At 42.4% G+C, this 15,648-nt stretch overlaps 1 protein-coding gene across 2 annotated transcripts; it reads left to right on the forward strand.

Annotated features, from left to right (window-relative positions):
• Positions 1 to 3,308: 3,308 nt before the first annotated feature.
• LOC129841243 (zinc finger and BTB domain-containing protein 24-like) lies at positions 3,309 to 15,629 on the forward strand. 2 transcript variants are annotated; one of them, XM_055909417.1, is made up of 7 exons: positions 3,309 to 3,815; positions 4,215 to 4,345; positions 4,544 to 4,711; positions 9,102 to 9,254; positions 9,632 to 9,743; positions 9,926 to 10,053; positions 14,410 to 15,629. In XM_055909417.1, the coding sequence occupies exons 1-7, from the start codon at positions 3,533 to 3,535 to the stop codon at positions 15,349 to 15,351; spliced, it is 1,917 nt and encodes a 638-aa protein (XP_055765392.1). In that variant the 5' UTR covers positions 3,309 to 3,532; the 3' UTR covers positions 15,352 to 15,629. The 2 variants fall into 2 exon arrangements, with proteins under 2 accessions (XP_055765392.1, XP_055765393.1); XM_055909418.1 differs by lacking the exon at positions 14,410 to 15,629 and having other exon boundaries at positions 9,926 to 12,913.
• The last annotated feature ends 19 nt before the right edge of the window (positions 15,630 to 15,648 follow it).

A 15,648-nucleotide genomic window follows, 5' to 3' on the forward strand; every position in this document is an offset into this window, starting at 1 on the left:
AAGTAATGGTATTCATTCTACTCACAAATGCTACACAGATCCTAGTTCAGCACTCCTACTTCAAGCCACCAAGTGAATATTGGGTATTGGGTGCTAAACGTCTTGAACAGTGGTTGAAAAAGTACCCAATTGTCATACTTGAGTAAAAGTAAAGATATGTTAATAGAAAATGTCTCAAGTAAAAGTGAAAGTCACCCAGTAAAATACTAAGTAAATGTCATTGCTAAAAGATACTTAAGTATCAGTGGTAAAAGTATAAATTATTTGACCTTCCATATATTAAGCCAACCAGACAGCACAATTCTCTTGTATTTTTATTTAAGAAATAGCCATGGGAACACTCAGACATAATTTACAAACGAAGCATGTGTTTAGTGAGTCTGCTAGATCAGAGGCAGTAGGGATGACCAGGGATGTTCTCTTGATAAGTGTGTGAATTGGACCATTTTCCTGTCCAGCTTAGCATTCAAAATGCAAAAAGTACTTTTGGGTGCCAGGGAAACTGTATTGAGTAAAAAAAATATATATTTTCTTTAGAAATGTGGTGAAGTAAAATTTTATGTTGTAAAGAAACAGAAAGAGTAAAAGTACAGATTAAAAAAAACAACAGATATAAACGGAATGTAGTGGAGTAGTTTAAATACATTTTTGTTAAGTAATTTACACCATTGGACTTGAAAGAACACCTCAATTACCTCGCCTAACAGGTGCCCCGACACATTGACTCTGTACCGGTACCCCATGTATATAGGCTCACTGTTTTTATTTTACTGCTGATCTTTAACTATTTGTTACTTTTATTTCTTGTTTTTCTTACAACTAAATTGTTGGTTAAGGGCTTAATTTCAGCATTTCACTGCAAGGTCTACACATGTAGTATTCGTGGTCCCGTGTTGCTCAGTTGGTAGAGCATGGCGCTTGCAACGCCAGGGTTGTGGGTTCATTCCCCACGGGGGGACCAGGATGAATATGTATGAACTTTCCAATTTGTAAGTCGCTCTGGATAAGAGCGTCTGCTAAATGACTTAAATGTAAATGTGACAAATACAATTTGATTTGTTACACATGAAAACATGTTGTGAACCTGGTGTGACATTATTGAAGCTGTGCTGACACCTAGTGGACATCAAGAGATTGATTGGGGACACTGTCCTGTGTAGGGTGCTGTCTTTCGAATGGGACGTTAAACGGGTGTCCTGACTCTCTGAGGTCATTAAAAATCCCATGGCACTTATCGTAAGAGTAGGGGTGTTAACCCCGGTGTCCTGGCTAAATTCCCAATCTGGCCCTCAAACCATCATGGTCACCTAATAATCCCCAGTTTACAATTGGCTAATTCATCCCCCTCCTCTCCCCTGTAACTATTCCCCAGGTCGTTGCTGCAAATGAGAACGTGTTCTCAGTCAACTTACCTGGTAAAATAAAAATAAATAAATAAAAAGAGGACCTGCACACACTATAACCTTAAAACAGATAGGATGCTTTACATAAATTGCTCTTTTTTATTAGACACTAATATATATGTCCAATAAACAGACGTTCAAAAGTCGGAATGTAAAGCAAAAACGACTGGAAAGTTATTCAAAAGCAGGTGTAGTGAATCAAGCATCTTGGAGTTACCTGAAATAGGTCAAAGTATATATTTTAAATGTTCTAATTTATTTAATCTTTATTTAACTAGGCAAGATGAACTCAACAACATCGGCAGACAAGTTACCTGCTATATTTGGGAAACAGGATTAACACAGAGAGAACTTGGCAAAATGCATGTTTCTGTAGTAAGAGTAGGTATATACAGTATCATCGGTAACAATTGTGTACAAGCCACCTAGCTAAAAACATACTGGTGCTAGCGGTCATTAGTTACATTTCAACCACAGCGATTCCCTAATTGAGGCGCAACAGAGTTCACCGGCAAATGCAGGAACACCGGAAATAATAACTAAACCAACGAACGAGAAATGGTGGAGGCTAGCAGAACGAAGAGACATTTTTCCGAATAAACGTGGTGAGTGAAAAACGTAATTACATAGCTCACTCCCTACCCGGTATGTCATTCTACTGTTATACGACTGTATGCGTTTTTTTTTGGCAACCTTGATATTTACGGAGTTTTTGGAACGGATTCCTGTTGGAACGTTCCACAAATTATACCCACCCACTTATTGCCACAGTTATTCATTGTACTGTTCAAATTTATTTATTTATTTATTTATTTAACCTTTATTTAACCAGGTAGGCAAATTGAGAACACGTTCTCATTTACAATTGCGACCTGGTCAAGATAAAGCAAAGCAGTTCGACACATACAACAACACATAGTTACACATGGAGTAAAAACAAACATATAGTCAATAATACAGTGAAAAAAAATAAGTCTATATACAATGTGAGCAAGTGAGGTGAGATAAGGGAGGTGAAGGCAAACAGATATGTATAAATAAATAAAAATATAAAAAGGCCATGGAGGCGAAGTGAGTACAACACAGCAAGTAAAATAAAAACTAAAAAAAAACACTGGAATGGTTGGTTTGCATTGGAAGAAAGTGCAAAGTAGAGACAGAAATAATGGGGTGCAAAGGAGCAAAATAAATAAATAAATAAATACAGTAGGTAAAGAGGTAGTTGTTTGGGCTAAATTATAGATGGGCTATGTACAGGTGCAGTAATCTATGAGCTGCTCTGACAGCTGGTGCTTAAAGCTAGTGAGGGAGATAGGTGTTTCCAGTTTCAGAGATTTTTGTAGTTCGTTCCAGTCATTGGCAGCAGAGAACTGGAAGGAGAGGCGTCCAAAGGAAGAATTGGTTTTGGGGGTGACTAGAGAGATATACCTGCTGGAGCGCGTGCTACAGGTAGGTGCTGCTATGGTGACCAGCGAGCTGAGATAAGGGGGTACTTTACCTAGCAGGGTCTTGTAGATGACCTGGAACCAGTGGGTTTGGCGACGAGTATGAAGCGAGGGCCAGCCAACGAGAGTGTACAGGTCGCAGTGGTGGGTAGTATATGGGGCTTTGGTGACAAAACGGATGGCACTGTGATAGTGTCAAGAAATCATTGTGTCTCTGGCTGATAAGTATTAGGGTCATCAATATTTCAAGGCAGAAGCACGGCAAGGATACTGTCGTTGGAAGATGGCACGACCTTCGAGGCTCTTTTCTGATTCGAATGTTTGATTTTAACAGAAAAGCAGGTTGATTTTGAACAGTTGAATTTTATTTCTGATCGTTTGACTTATCCACCCATACAGTAGGTGGCGACATGCACATAAAATTGTTGCGGACGCCATTAAACCAGAGGAGAAGAATAAAACCCTTTTTCGTCAGTGTAAACGGAAGTTAACGTTGACCAAGAACAATTTCTTACGGTAGCGTTTTTATTGTTATTTAGACGTTTACTAACACCATGGAACTCAATATGAATCCTTTGATTGCATAGCCTCACATACTTACCCCCAGGTAGTCTTTAATTCGCGTTGTAGACAGGACGATAGATGTTATCTAGCTAGCTAGCTAGCTGCTAACGTTAACTAACAATGGCTAACTGTATGATTTTTCACACTCAAATAGCCTCCATCATGGAGGTGCTAGCGAATGCCGCCGTGGCAGAGATCTGTAAACTCGTAGACGACGACTATGCAGTGGTTCGTTTGGAAATAATTCAAAGCCAGAAAGAAAACAGGGCATTGCGGAGGAAACTACAGCTACTGGAACTGAAGGTGTCACGGGAGCGCGCAGAGAAGACAGCGCGAGAGCGCGTGCTCGCTAGTCGTCCCAGTAGTGTCAAGATCCTCGACCGATACCGAGGAATGGCAAGAGGTACATTTTGATGTTGCAGAAGGCCGAGGCTGCCGCCCGGTTCCTCTCTGCGCATGTGTTCAGATGTGTGACCCAGAATTGGATCTTGGTCAGTGTTTGGATAGTATGAAATACTTACCCTGATTACCAATACTTAGCCATCTTGAAAAGTTTTTTTTTATTTGACCAGGCTTCTTGCACAAAGACAAAATATCATATTCTTACCAGATTCTTGATTTAATGAATGTCCTGTTGTCAAAATCAATTAAAATAATATGATGCATGGAACAATAAATAGTATATCAAAAAGTTATAAAAAGTTATCCCTTACATCCTAGACAGTTTCAATAGTTTACAATATAGCATTGGCCATTGTCAGTACCTCATTTAACCACACATTTCCCCCAATCACTCTCTCAGGTGAAGGACATCTCACTCGAGGCCACAGGAGCTTTGTGAAGCCAGCGGGACATAATGCGTGTAGAGATGACCAACCAATCACTGTTGATGAGGGGAGTGGAACCTCAAACCAGCATGTTATTGTGATAGAGGTTAGTGTTATAGTGTAACATTAGAAATTGCAGTACATCAAATGTGGCCCGTTTCTTTCAGAAAGACTCCCCTCGGCTATTAATTTGCTTACATGTACATCCTTATATATCAAACATATCGGAGCTTGTGAAACTTCCCTGAGATAATGTTATCCAATTAAACTAATTTACCGGTAATAACCTCTCTTCTTGTGTCAGTCTGCAGAGGTTGCAGGTCCTGGGGTCAAGCTGGAGAGGTCTGAAGGAGAGGAGGACCCACAACATAGCAGAGACATCCAGACTGGAGAAGCGGCTGGAGTGGCATCCCCTGTAGCCACAGAGGACCTCACCGCACCACAGCCCAGGGCCCAACGCAGCATCACGGAGGTCAGTGGATCGCCGAACGCCGTCCTCAAGTCAGAGCCAGACACAAAGACTTTAACTGTAACACAAAGGCTTTTACACACAGGATCTGACCACAGGTCAGAACCAGAGGGGCTGAGGAGACTGGGCTGTCCTCCTGCTCCTGGCTCAGAGTATTTACTTTACGATAACCTGAGCTCGAGGGCGGTTCAAGTTAATTCCCATCAAGATTCAGGTGACGTGTTAGAGGCTTGCAGTGAGCTGTCTTGTTCTTACGCTACAGAAATGGACCCTGGCAACATATCCTTCAGTTTAGAGAGACAGGCTGATCTTTCCAGAGAGGACTGGAACCATTACAGTAGTAGTGTGTACTCTGAAGGGTGCCTAGATAAGAAAGGGGAGGTTATAGTGGTAGATGAGGTGACTGTGAAAGTGGAGGGTGACGCTCCTCCCACATGGAATGTGGATGAGACTCACTTAGGAGAAGGACACTCAGAAGGCAGAGATTTCTTAGACTACAGGGAAAGCTTAGAGACAAATCTAAATGTCGCGACCCACTCCCCTTTACACAGGCTTAGGGATCGAGACCCAGTATCCACGTTGATGGGGCCTTCCAATTCACACGGCCGTGTCCTTTTCGATCAGGTATTGAACTCAAACGACAGGGCTAGAGCCCAGACTCAGGGAGGGGGCGCAACATCAGGTAATAGTAAAGAGAAACGGTTCCTCTGCATGTTCTGTAACAAAGGCTTCAGCTGCATCCAGAAGGTGGAGATCCACCAGAGGGTCCACACAGGGGAGAAACCCTTCAGCTGTACCCAGTGTCACATGCGCTTCACCCAAGCTGGTGACTTGAAGAGGCACCAGAGGGTTCACACAGGAGAGAAACCCTTCAGCTGTACTCAGTGTCAGATGCGCTTCTCCCACTCGTCCAGCCTTAAGAGGCACCAGAGGGTCCACACGGGAAAACCCTAAAGCTACCCTCAGTGTCAGAAAAGGTTCACCCACTAGAACCAGCTAAAGGTGCATCTGAAGGTCCACACGGGAAAAAGGCTGTTTGCCTGTACTCACTGCGAGAAGAGGTTCTCAGAGAGGACCTACCTCAGGATACACCAGCAGAAAAAACATTCCACTCTATAACATGGAAAGTAACCATTCCACTCAATAGCTTCTGAAGTTTAGATCAAATCCTGCATTAAAGAGAACGATACATTTTCATTGTCAGTAGGAAATATCCACAGATGCATTTAGAATAGTAAGACTAACATTTTTCAGTGTTGGAATATTCCTGGGTAGAACATTGCATCTAGACGTGTGAGATATAGCTAGATATATATGCCTAAAAAGTCTGTTTCATATTGCATTTGTGTAGGCTATGTTCATACAGATTGAGACATTACATTTTAGTAATTTAGCAGGCACTCTTGTCCAGAGTGAATTACAGTTAATACATTCATTTAAAAAAAAGCTGGGTTAAACAACCACAACACAGTCGTAGCAAGTACATTTTCCCTAAATAAAGTCAGTGCTAGTAGGTAGAAGCCTTATTTTTTGTCAGGGACTCTGCTGTCCTAGCTTCAGGGGCAAGCTGGTTCCATCATTGGGGTGTCAGGACAGAAAGAGTTTTGATTGGACTGAGCGGGAGCTGATCCCTTGTAGGGGTGGGACGGTGAAGAGAACAGAGGTTGCAGAATGGAGTGCTCGGGTTGGGGTGTAGGATTTGAGCATAGCCTGAAGGTAGGGAGGGGAAGTTCCCCTTGCTGCTCTGTAGGCAACCGTTATGGTCTTGTAGTGGATGCAAACTTTGACTTGAAGCCAGTGGAGTGGGCCGAGGAGTGGGGTGACCTGGGAGAATTTAGGAAGGTTGAACACAAGGCGGACTGCAGCGTTCTAGATAAGTTGCAGGGGTTTGATGGCACAAGCAGGGAGCCCAGCCAACAGAGAGTTGCAGTAGTCTAGACTGGAGATGACAACTGGATGGATTAGGGCCTGCCCCCCTTCTTGTGTGAGGAAGGGTCGTACTCTACGGATGTTGTAGAGCATGAACCTTGGAGCGGGGTAGGCCTTCCCTGGAAGGAAGAGCTGTTCCGGCTTGTGGAGCTTGAGGTGGTGGGCAGACATCCAAGTTGAGATGTCTGCCAGGTATGCAGAGAGACATGTGTATGTGTGGTTTTCATATGGTATATTTAACACTTGTTTATGTTTAATAAACACAATGTGACTTTTCATTCTAAGACTTTCATTGTGACTCTCTTTAGTATACATCACATCTAATCTCACCCTGTTCTGCATACACCCACCAGCACTTTATAACCAATATACCTACACATACCCACACACAAACACCTAGTGTACACGTAAAAATAGTTTAGTCAGGTCTGATGACTTTTGACTTATCTTAGCTAACTTGTTTTTACCCACAACATCATATTTATGTCCTCCATGATGGGTTTAACAACAATGAAGTCATTCTGTAACTACAGTATAGGACTCAAACATAGTGGGGATGGGTAAACACTCCGGGGCCATACTTGCAAACAGTTACTCTGTTTCTGCGCATTAGCCAATGAAAATAATTGATTTACTTGTAAGTGATAGTAGGTTATTTATTTAACTAGGCAAGTCAGTTAAGAACAAATTCTTATTTTACAACGATGGCCTACCCCGGTCAAAACCCTCCCCTAACCAGGACAATTGTGCGCCGCCCTATGGTACCCCCGATCCCGGCCGGTTGTGACACAGCCCAGGATTGAACCAGGGTCTGTAGTGACTCCTCTAGCACTGAGATGCAGTGCCTTAGACCACTGCGCCACTCGGGAGCACAAAATTGTAACTGGCCCCATCAGATAACCTGCCGCACGTTAGTCCTATGCTAACCTCACCAGATGACAGTCATTATTTCCTGGAACAAGTTCTGCATCAGACAATTCTAAATGTTGAGGTAGATTGAGGTGAACAAACACTACAATAAGAGCAACTTTAAAGTCAAGCACTCTCATTATCCTCCTACAGATGGCAGTATTGCAGTAACAGTATTCGTTCATTTAAAAAAATGTGATCACGAGTCCGGACTCAAACCCACGTTGGCGAGTATCCACACTAGAGGAAAGTTCATAGTGTGTCTTCTAAAGCAGGGGACAGTCCTAGCTTTTGGGGGCCCTAAGCGAGATTTAGTTGAAGGGGCCCACCACCTCACGGCAAAACATTTTAATGATCCCCCTTTGACGGCAGGGAGAGAATTTCAGTTTTTAAGTTCCTGCAATTCTATACATTTTGCCATGGGGTGTATGCCGCTTGTGCCTTGGACCGGCCCTGTTCTACAATACACCTGTCAATCAACTGATCAACGCATCCTACTGCACGCCGTAGGCCTATTAATAAGGTAGTAACACAAGACCATTCAGTGCTTTCAGGGTGTCCATAGTCATAGAGACAACTAAAAGTAAGAAGCTAGATATTAGGCCTACACTAATTTGTGTGAAGAGAAGTGCAGGCAAAACATTTTATGAGTAGCTTCTTGTTGGAGTCCCTCTTGCTGACCGACACACAGGCTACTGGCACTGCTACATACAGCCTGTTACTACTATAGGCTATATTACATAGAATTGTAGGCTACATTTCCATGTACAATGTTTTAGATGCGTTTTTATAATCATCTACTTTTTCACATTGCGTTATTTGAGTCGAGGGCTCACAGTGGATCACTTTTTCCTCAAAATGAAATCCTTGCCTCGAGGGGGATTCAAACTCGCTGCCATCGTACCTTGCCGTCTCTGGGCTTACTGCCTTAGTGGATCACACCACCAATTGGTGATGTCAGTAAGGGTAAATTACAACTATTTGACAAGACCACGAGTCTTCGACTTTGAATATAAACTTACATGTTGTATAATCCTCCTACATCTTTATTGCTGAACATTGTCTAACATTAGTACTACTAGCTAGTAGCCTTGTCAAGGATGCATCAATGCAATATTGGCACACTTAGACCAATGGAACAAAAGGCAACCTTGAATATGTAGGTTTTAAATATCCCTCTGGTGGCCTGGGTTGACCTATTTTAAGAAATACCATTTGCTGGTGAATATAAAGTCTAAGATCTTTTGATAGGCTGATGTGGAATTCTGTTCCAGAAAATAATCAGTCATCTGGTGAAGTTAGCATAGGGCTAACGTATACCAGATTATCTGATGGGACCAGCTACAATGCAGCGTTCTATCACGTGCAAGTAAATTGACGATTTTAATTGTCTGATGCACATTTTGTGACGGAGCAACTGTTTGAATATAAACTGTTTCTAATGTTCACAAGTATGGCCCATCCATCATTAAAGTGTGTTTATTATCTGTGTGTATGTATCTGAGGGAGTGTATGTCTGTATGTCTGTGTAATCTGTATCACCTCTCTCTTCCAGGAGGAGGAGGGTCCAGAGGTGCTGCTGGTAAAGGAGGAGGGTCTGGGGAACCCTGAGGGGACCATGGTCATGGAGGACAACCAGACTACACCTCCTCCTGAACCCACAGAGGAACCAGCTGAGCAACACAGGACCACACACAGTATCACTGAGGTGAGCCCACTGTAAACTACTGTTTGAATGGTATTAGGTCAGGCCGTATTCCACTAAGCCTCTCCGAGTAGAGGTGCTGATCTAGGATCAGTTTTGCCTTTTAGATCATAACGAATAAGACTATATGGAAATATCCTAGATCAGCACTCCTACTCAAACTCTTTTGTAGATACGGGCCCAGGTCTTGATACATTTTTGTCTTAAGTGTGGACCATGTCTTCGAATGATCAAACCATTAAAGAGTGTCAAGTAATCAAATTAACTAACATGTTTGTATAGTATTCAATCCCTCATTTCCCAATTAGAAGATGCTCCATCGCAGGGTGCTCATATCAGATTTCTTGATCCAACATCCTCTCACTCTGTATCTCTTACAGTCAGTAGACATGGAGGATGGGAAGCCTGATCTGCTGCTAGTGAAAGAGGAGACAATAGAAGACGGTCCAGAGAGCATTGACCTGCTGAGTGGACTAAAGATGGGGGAGCAAGGTAGGGGAGAAATACAAATAGCCTACATACAGTAATAGCTCTTCAATGTGATTAGAAATTTGCCTGGATAGTTTTTTCTTAAATCAATAGAACTTATGTTTACATACAAAACCACACATTCTAATGTACGAACTTGACATTTTTTTCCCCCGTAAAGTCTATTTTCTAACCTCTTCCTGCAGGTGGTTGGCTGGAGGCTAACAGAGGAGACTGGGTGGCCATCTTGAATTCCCAGACCCAGACGGGTGCAACCAAGGGCCCAGGGGACAATGTCACTGAGCAGGCCGGGACTAGAGGCGACATAGTTGAGGTCAGTGGATGGGACAGCGTCCTCAACTATGGGCTGGGGAACAACACTGTTAACCACAACCAGAAACAAACAGTCGAACACAAAACAACAACTGAACTTAGTCTCCATGACAACAGACTGGCTGAGACCAGAGCGAGGCGTAGATTTGGTCTGCGGGGACGGGGAGTTGTCCGTATGAGAACAGACGCTGACTCGGCTAGCAATGCTCCGTCCTGCTCCTATAGTTGTGATTCAGAGAGACTGATGGTGCCTCAGGTTAACCCCCTAACAGGTGCTGCCTTCAGCCTGCCTTCTATAGGATCTATCAACTGGAACATGGACCCTGCGATAACTCAGACACTACCTGGCCTTCATTCTCCTCACACTATCCTGTTAAACCAGACCTCAGACAATGCCAGTGCCTCAACACTAAATGGGTACACAAGCCCATTGACAAATGACAGTAGTAGTAACGCTATCAGTAGATCCGGTGGCAGAGAGAAGCGCTTCCCATGTTCATTCTGTGGGAAAGCCTTCAGTTTCCCCAAACAGATGGAGATCCACCAGAGGATGCACACAGGGGAGAAACCATTCGGCTGCCACCTGTGCCGGGCTAGTTTCTCCCAATCGTCCAACCTGAAGAGGCACCAGAGGGTCCACACAGGGGAGAAACCCTACAGCTGTCCCCAGTGTGAGAAGAGGTTCTCACGCCAGCACGATCTGAAGATGCACCTGAAGGTCCACACTTGAGAGAGGTCGTTCACCTGTACACACTGCGGGGAATGTTTCTCAGAGGAGCTACCTCAGGATACACCAGCAGAGAATGCAATGGCCTACAAATACTGTATACCCACTGGGTACACCATGTCATTTCAGCATGGATAATTGGGTAATATTTGGTAGATACGTTGATCAATGAGATTCCAACCTATTTTCACCCACTCAAAATGACTGCTAAAAGTTTGTTGAATTCCCAATGTTATCACTATGCTTTTAACTATCTAAAAGTCAAACCAAATTGTGTCAGATTTATGGTTCAGTTTTCACCTATGTGTTATCACTGCTCTTTCAACCTTTGAAAATCACACTAAAGTTAAAATGGGAATACATTGTCAGATATTTTGTTTATTTATACAATAACTTAATGTGTTATGACTGTGATTGATCTAATAGCACAACCAAATGACTTGGGAGTGTCTGACAACTTAAGATGTTGCCCACCGCGTTCAGCCAAGTGTGTGCAACATCCTAAGGTGTCGGAAAATAGTGGTGGAAAATGTTGTTTTATTATGACAGTACACATATTTCCCCCCCCCCCCCCCCCCCCCCCGCTGCTGACCATTTAAAGCTAGTTAAGGAGGAAAATGAAGCCTTTGCAGCCTGAATAGAGGATGCTTTATGTACAAGCTGGTCCACGGGGAAACTAGTGTATTATTGGGAATGCACATCAATCCTAGACGATAGTGCAGATCTAGCGGCCACTATTGGCTGGCTGTCCTGTAGTGGTGCACTATAGTGGTGCAATTGCCCTCATACTTGAGACACTGGCGATCTCATAAAACAACTATCTTAACTTGAAATTGGTGATGACTATTTGGATATCTCTCTTAGCAACCTAGATGTTGTTTCAGCAATAAGGCATGAGAACCCCGGGATTATCGTGTGATAACTCCCGACTAAGGGCTATTCTTATGCCCAAGACGAAGCCAAGGGCCGGGGAAACAGCCCTTAGGAGGGAGTTATCATACAATAATTCCCGGGTTCTCATGCCTTATTTCTTTTATAAAACATTTGGCAACATATGTATATATTTTGTAAATAGATCTAAATCAAATAATGCATTTTAAATAGTTTGATTTAATCTTATTCTTAAACTTTTATTTTTGGTTGATGTGAATCCAACATTTATTATGAATTTATAGATTCCATTTGAAACCAACTGAAGCTTGAAAACTCTAGGCCTATATGTATTGTCTATTTTTTGTTTAAAACTGGGCTGAATTGAAACAATAGCCATTGATGACTTTCCAAATGCTATATTAGAGGCCTACAGTAAATGGCATCATTGACGATATGATTGATGAAGTATGGTTACATTTCATTTGCTCTGTTAAACCTACCCTTTAGAATGACTTCAATAGCAACAGTGAACCTATTAAGTGGACATTTCTCAACAATCATTCTAACAATAGCACATTGGTAATAGTCAATGACGACTATCAAAGCTAAGCAGAGCTTGTAGATAGATCAAATTTCTAGCCTATTTTTTTCTTAAAGTGGATATTACTTTGAAGATGACGTTGTTTCAAAGGTAAAAATAAAAAAGATTATACCTTTTTTCAAATGCAAAGTATTTTTCACATAGATTCCACGTCACAATACGTTGACAAATGACGTTGAAACAACGTTGATTTAACCAGTTTGTGCCCAGTGGGTCGTGAGGTGTAATATAGTACTAGTTAGTTTGTTTGTAGTTCATTCTGTTGGTATTGGATGCAGTAGGGAACTGGATGAGGTGAACTGAGGAAAGAATGAGTATGATGAGGCAGAGTAGATGATATGGTGATGGTTGGTGTGATGGTGTCTGTAAAAATGCTTCACTGATGGAGAGTGAAACTGGGCCTTTAGGTTGATACTGGTGTTTTATAGTGAGGAAATGATAGTGCCTTAATTAATTTGACATGAAGCTGTGTAATGTAATGTTGAACCTTTAACTAAGTATTCTAAAATGTATTTGATCAAAGCGAGGGTACCAGATTTACAGAAATGGTCAAGTGTTACCATAGTGAGAAGTTATTCTACTTGTCACGTATGGTTTTGAACAATAAAAATGATTCTAATGCCATTTTGTTTAAATTAAATACTACATTGATTCTGCTGACTAACTTGGTTATTTTGTATCATTGCAAAGACTGTTTGGACTTTTTTTAATACACTACCGGTCAAAACTTTTAACACCTACTCAGTCAAGGATTTTTCTTTATTTTTACTATTTAACTACATTGTATAACACCATATGGATGAAATAACACATATGGAATCATGTAGTAACCAAAAAAGTGTTAAACAAATGAAAATATATTATAGATTTGAAATTCTTCAAATATCCACAGCTTTGCACACTTTGAAAGTTTCTTTAAAAGTGCAGTCGCAAAAACCATCAAGCGCTATAATGAAACTGGCTTCCATGAGGACCGCCACAGGAATGGAAGACCCAGAGTTACCTCTGCTGCATAGGATAAGTTCATTAGAGTTACCAGCCTCAGAAATTGCAGCCCAAATAAATGCTTCACAAAGTTCAAGTAACAGACACATCTCAACATCAACTGTTCAGAGGAGACTGTATGAATCAGGCCTTCATGGTCGAATTGCTGCAAAGAAACCACTACTAAAGGACATCAATAAGAAGAAGAGACTTGCTTGGCCCAAGAAACATGAGCAATGTACATTAGACCGGTGGAAAGTTGTCCTTTGGTTTGGAGTCCAAATTGGAGATTTTTGGTTCAAACCGCCGTATCTTTGTGAGACGCAGAGTAGGTGAACGGATGATCTCTGCATGTGTATTTCCCACTGGAAAGCATGGAGGAGAAGGTGTGGTGGTGCGGGGATGCTTTGCTGGTGACACGGTCTGTGATTTATTTAGAATTCAAGGCACACGTAACCAGCATGACTACCACAGCATTCTGCAGCAATATGCCATCCCATCTGGTTTGCGCTTAGTGGGACTATCATTTGTTTTTCAACAGGACAATGACCCAACACACCTCCAGGCTGTGTAAGGGCTATCTCCCTAAGAAGGAGAGTGATGGAGTGCTGCATCAGATGACCTGGCCTCCACAATCCCCCGACCTCAACCAAATTGAGATAGTTTGGGATGAGTCGGACCACAGAGAGAAGGAAAAGCAGCCAACAAGTGCTCAGCATATGTGGGAACTCCGTCAAGACTGTTGGAAAAGCATTCCAGGTGAAGCTGGTTAAGAGAATGCCAAGAGTGTGCAAAGCTGTCATCAAGGGAAAGGGTGGCTATTTGAAGAATCTCAAATATAAAATGTATTTTGATTTGTTTAACACTTTTTTGGTTACTTCATGATTCCATATGTGTTATTCCATAGTTTTGATGTCTTCACTATTATTCTACAATGTAGAAAATATAAAAAAAATAAAAAAAACACTTGAATGATTAGGTGTTCTAAAACTTTTGACCGGTAGTGTGTATATATATATAATTAACTCCAATACCTCCATATTGTTAGGTACCTTTATCACAGTGTTAGTTACGCTTCACTGTGGTTAATAATATGTCATGTTTCTGTGTGAACAACAAAGAGTTTATTTTATAAACCTTTATATGCTCTTCTGAACAATCTTTGTTTGCAGTCTGCAGTCCATGAAAACCTGCTGATATCCAGTGTTACTGGCGGGAGAGACTGGACAAATGAAGCGGCTGGTCACAAACCCTGGCGCCGGATCACGACCATGGATCAGGAGCCGTCACTCTTCGTTTCCGAGTCAGAACCAGGACCCAACCGCGAGGGACAGAGACTCCACTACAACCACTATATAGAACACAAGCAGTGGACAGGTGGTCTGAACAACCTCAGTCCTGGTGGTCATCAGAGAGACAGAGGCTCCAGTCAGGGATCCAGTCTGCAGCCCAGACCCTTCTCTTCACAGTCTCAGTGCAGGGATGAAGCAGGGCCTGGGGCTGATAGAGATAGACCCTCCTGTTCCTTTGATACAAACACCACAGTATCCATGATAAACAGAGCAGGTTACCCTAGGCTTCAGCCTTCACAGAGCGTGGTGGGAGACCCCCCTGGTGGTAGTCTATCAACAAATCAGTCTTTTCCTTCAGGGTCTCATCTAATGTCTAGTGACTGGGTTCATAGAAAACTGAGAAACGCTAGACCCGGGTCATCTCGTGGTTACCCAACAAATACAGACAGGGTCACGATGGGTGTTCACCACGAGAGGTACTTAGCCTATAACACAGCACACAATCCCAACAACACCCAAACAATGGCTAGAGGTCAAGGAGGGAGCTCAAAGTCTAACCACCTGAGTGTGGTGGCTCCTGCTTCTACCACCCCCGGTGTCGTTGCGTCACAATGTGGGAAGTTGAGCATTAGAACTGACTCAGACAAGCCGTACGCGTGCCCCACATGTGGGAAGTGCTTTGCCCATGCAAACTATGTGAAGACGCATCAAACCGTTCACACCAAGGACAAGCCCTTCAAGTGCAAACTATGTTACAAGAGCTTCGCCTTCCTGACTAGCCTGATCAGACATAGGAGTGTCCACAATGGGGAGAAATTGTAGCAGTGTGGCTTGAGATGTACGCAGTGGATTTCTGTGAACTATTCTTTAGCTAAAATATTATAGTTATCGTGTCTTGGGGTAAGATGGTAATTAATCACATACCCCTCAATAACCCTTTGTTAACTTGTCATTTGAAACAGGCTTGTGTAAATACTTGTTTTTAGAGAGCTGTTCAAACACAACTGAATATAAGCTTACTTAGACGTAATAAAGTCATTATTTTCTACTCTATTTCTAAACAAGTCTGGTCTGAGTTTGAAAGATAGTGATCATGAATAGGAGATTAGATTTGTAATA

Source organism: Salvelinus fontinalis, chromosome 42 (assembly GCF_029448725.1).
Source record: "Salvelinus fontinalis isolate EN_2023a chromosome 42, ASM2944872v1, whole genome shotgun sequence".
NCBI classification, from domain to species: domain Eukaryota; kingdom Metazoa; phylum Chordata; class Actinopteri; order Salmoniformes; family Salmonidae; genus Salvelinus; species Salvelinus fontinalis.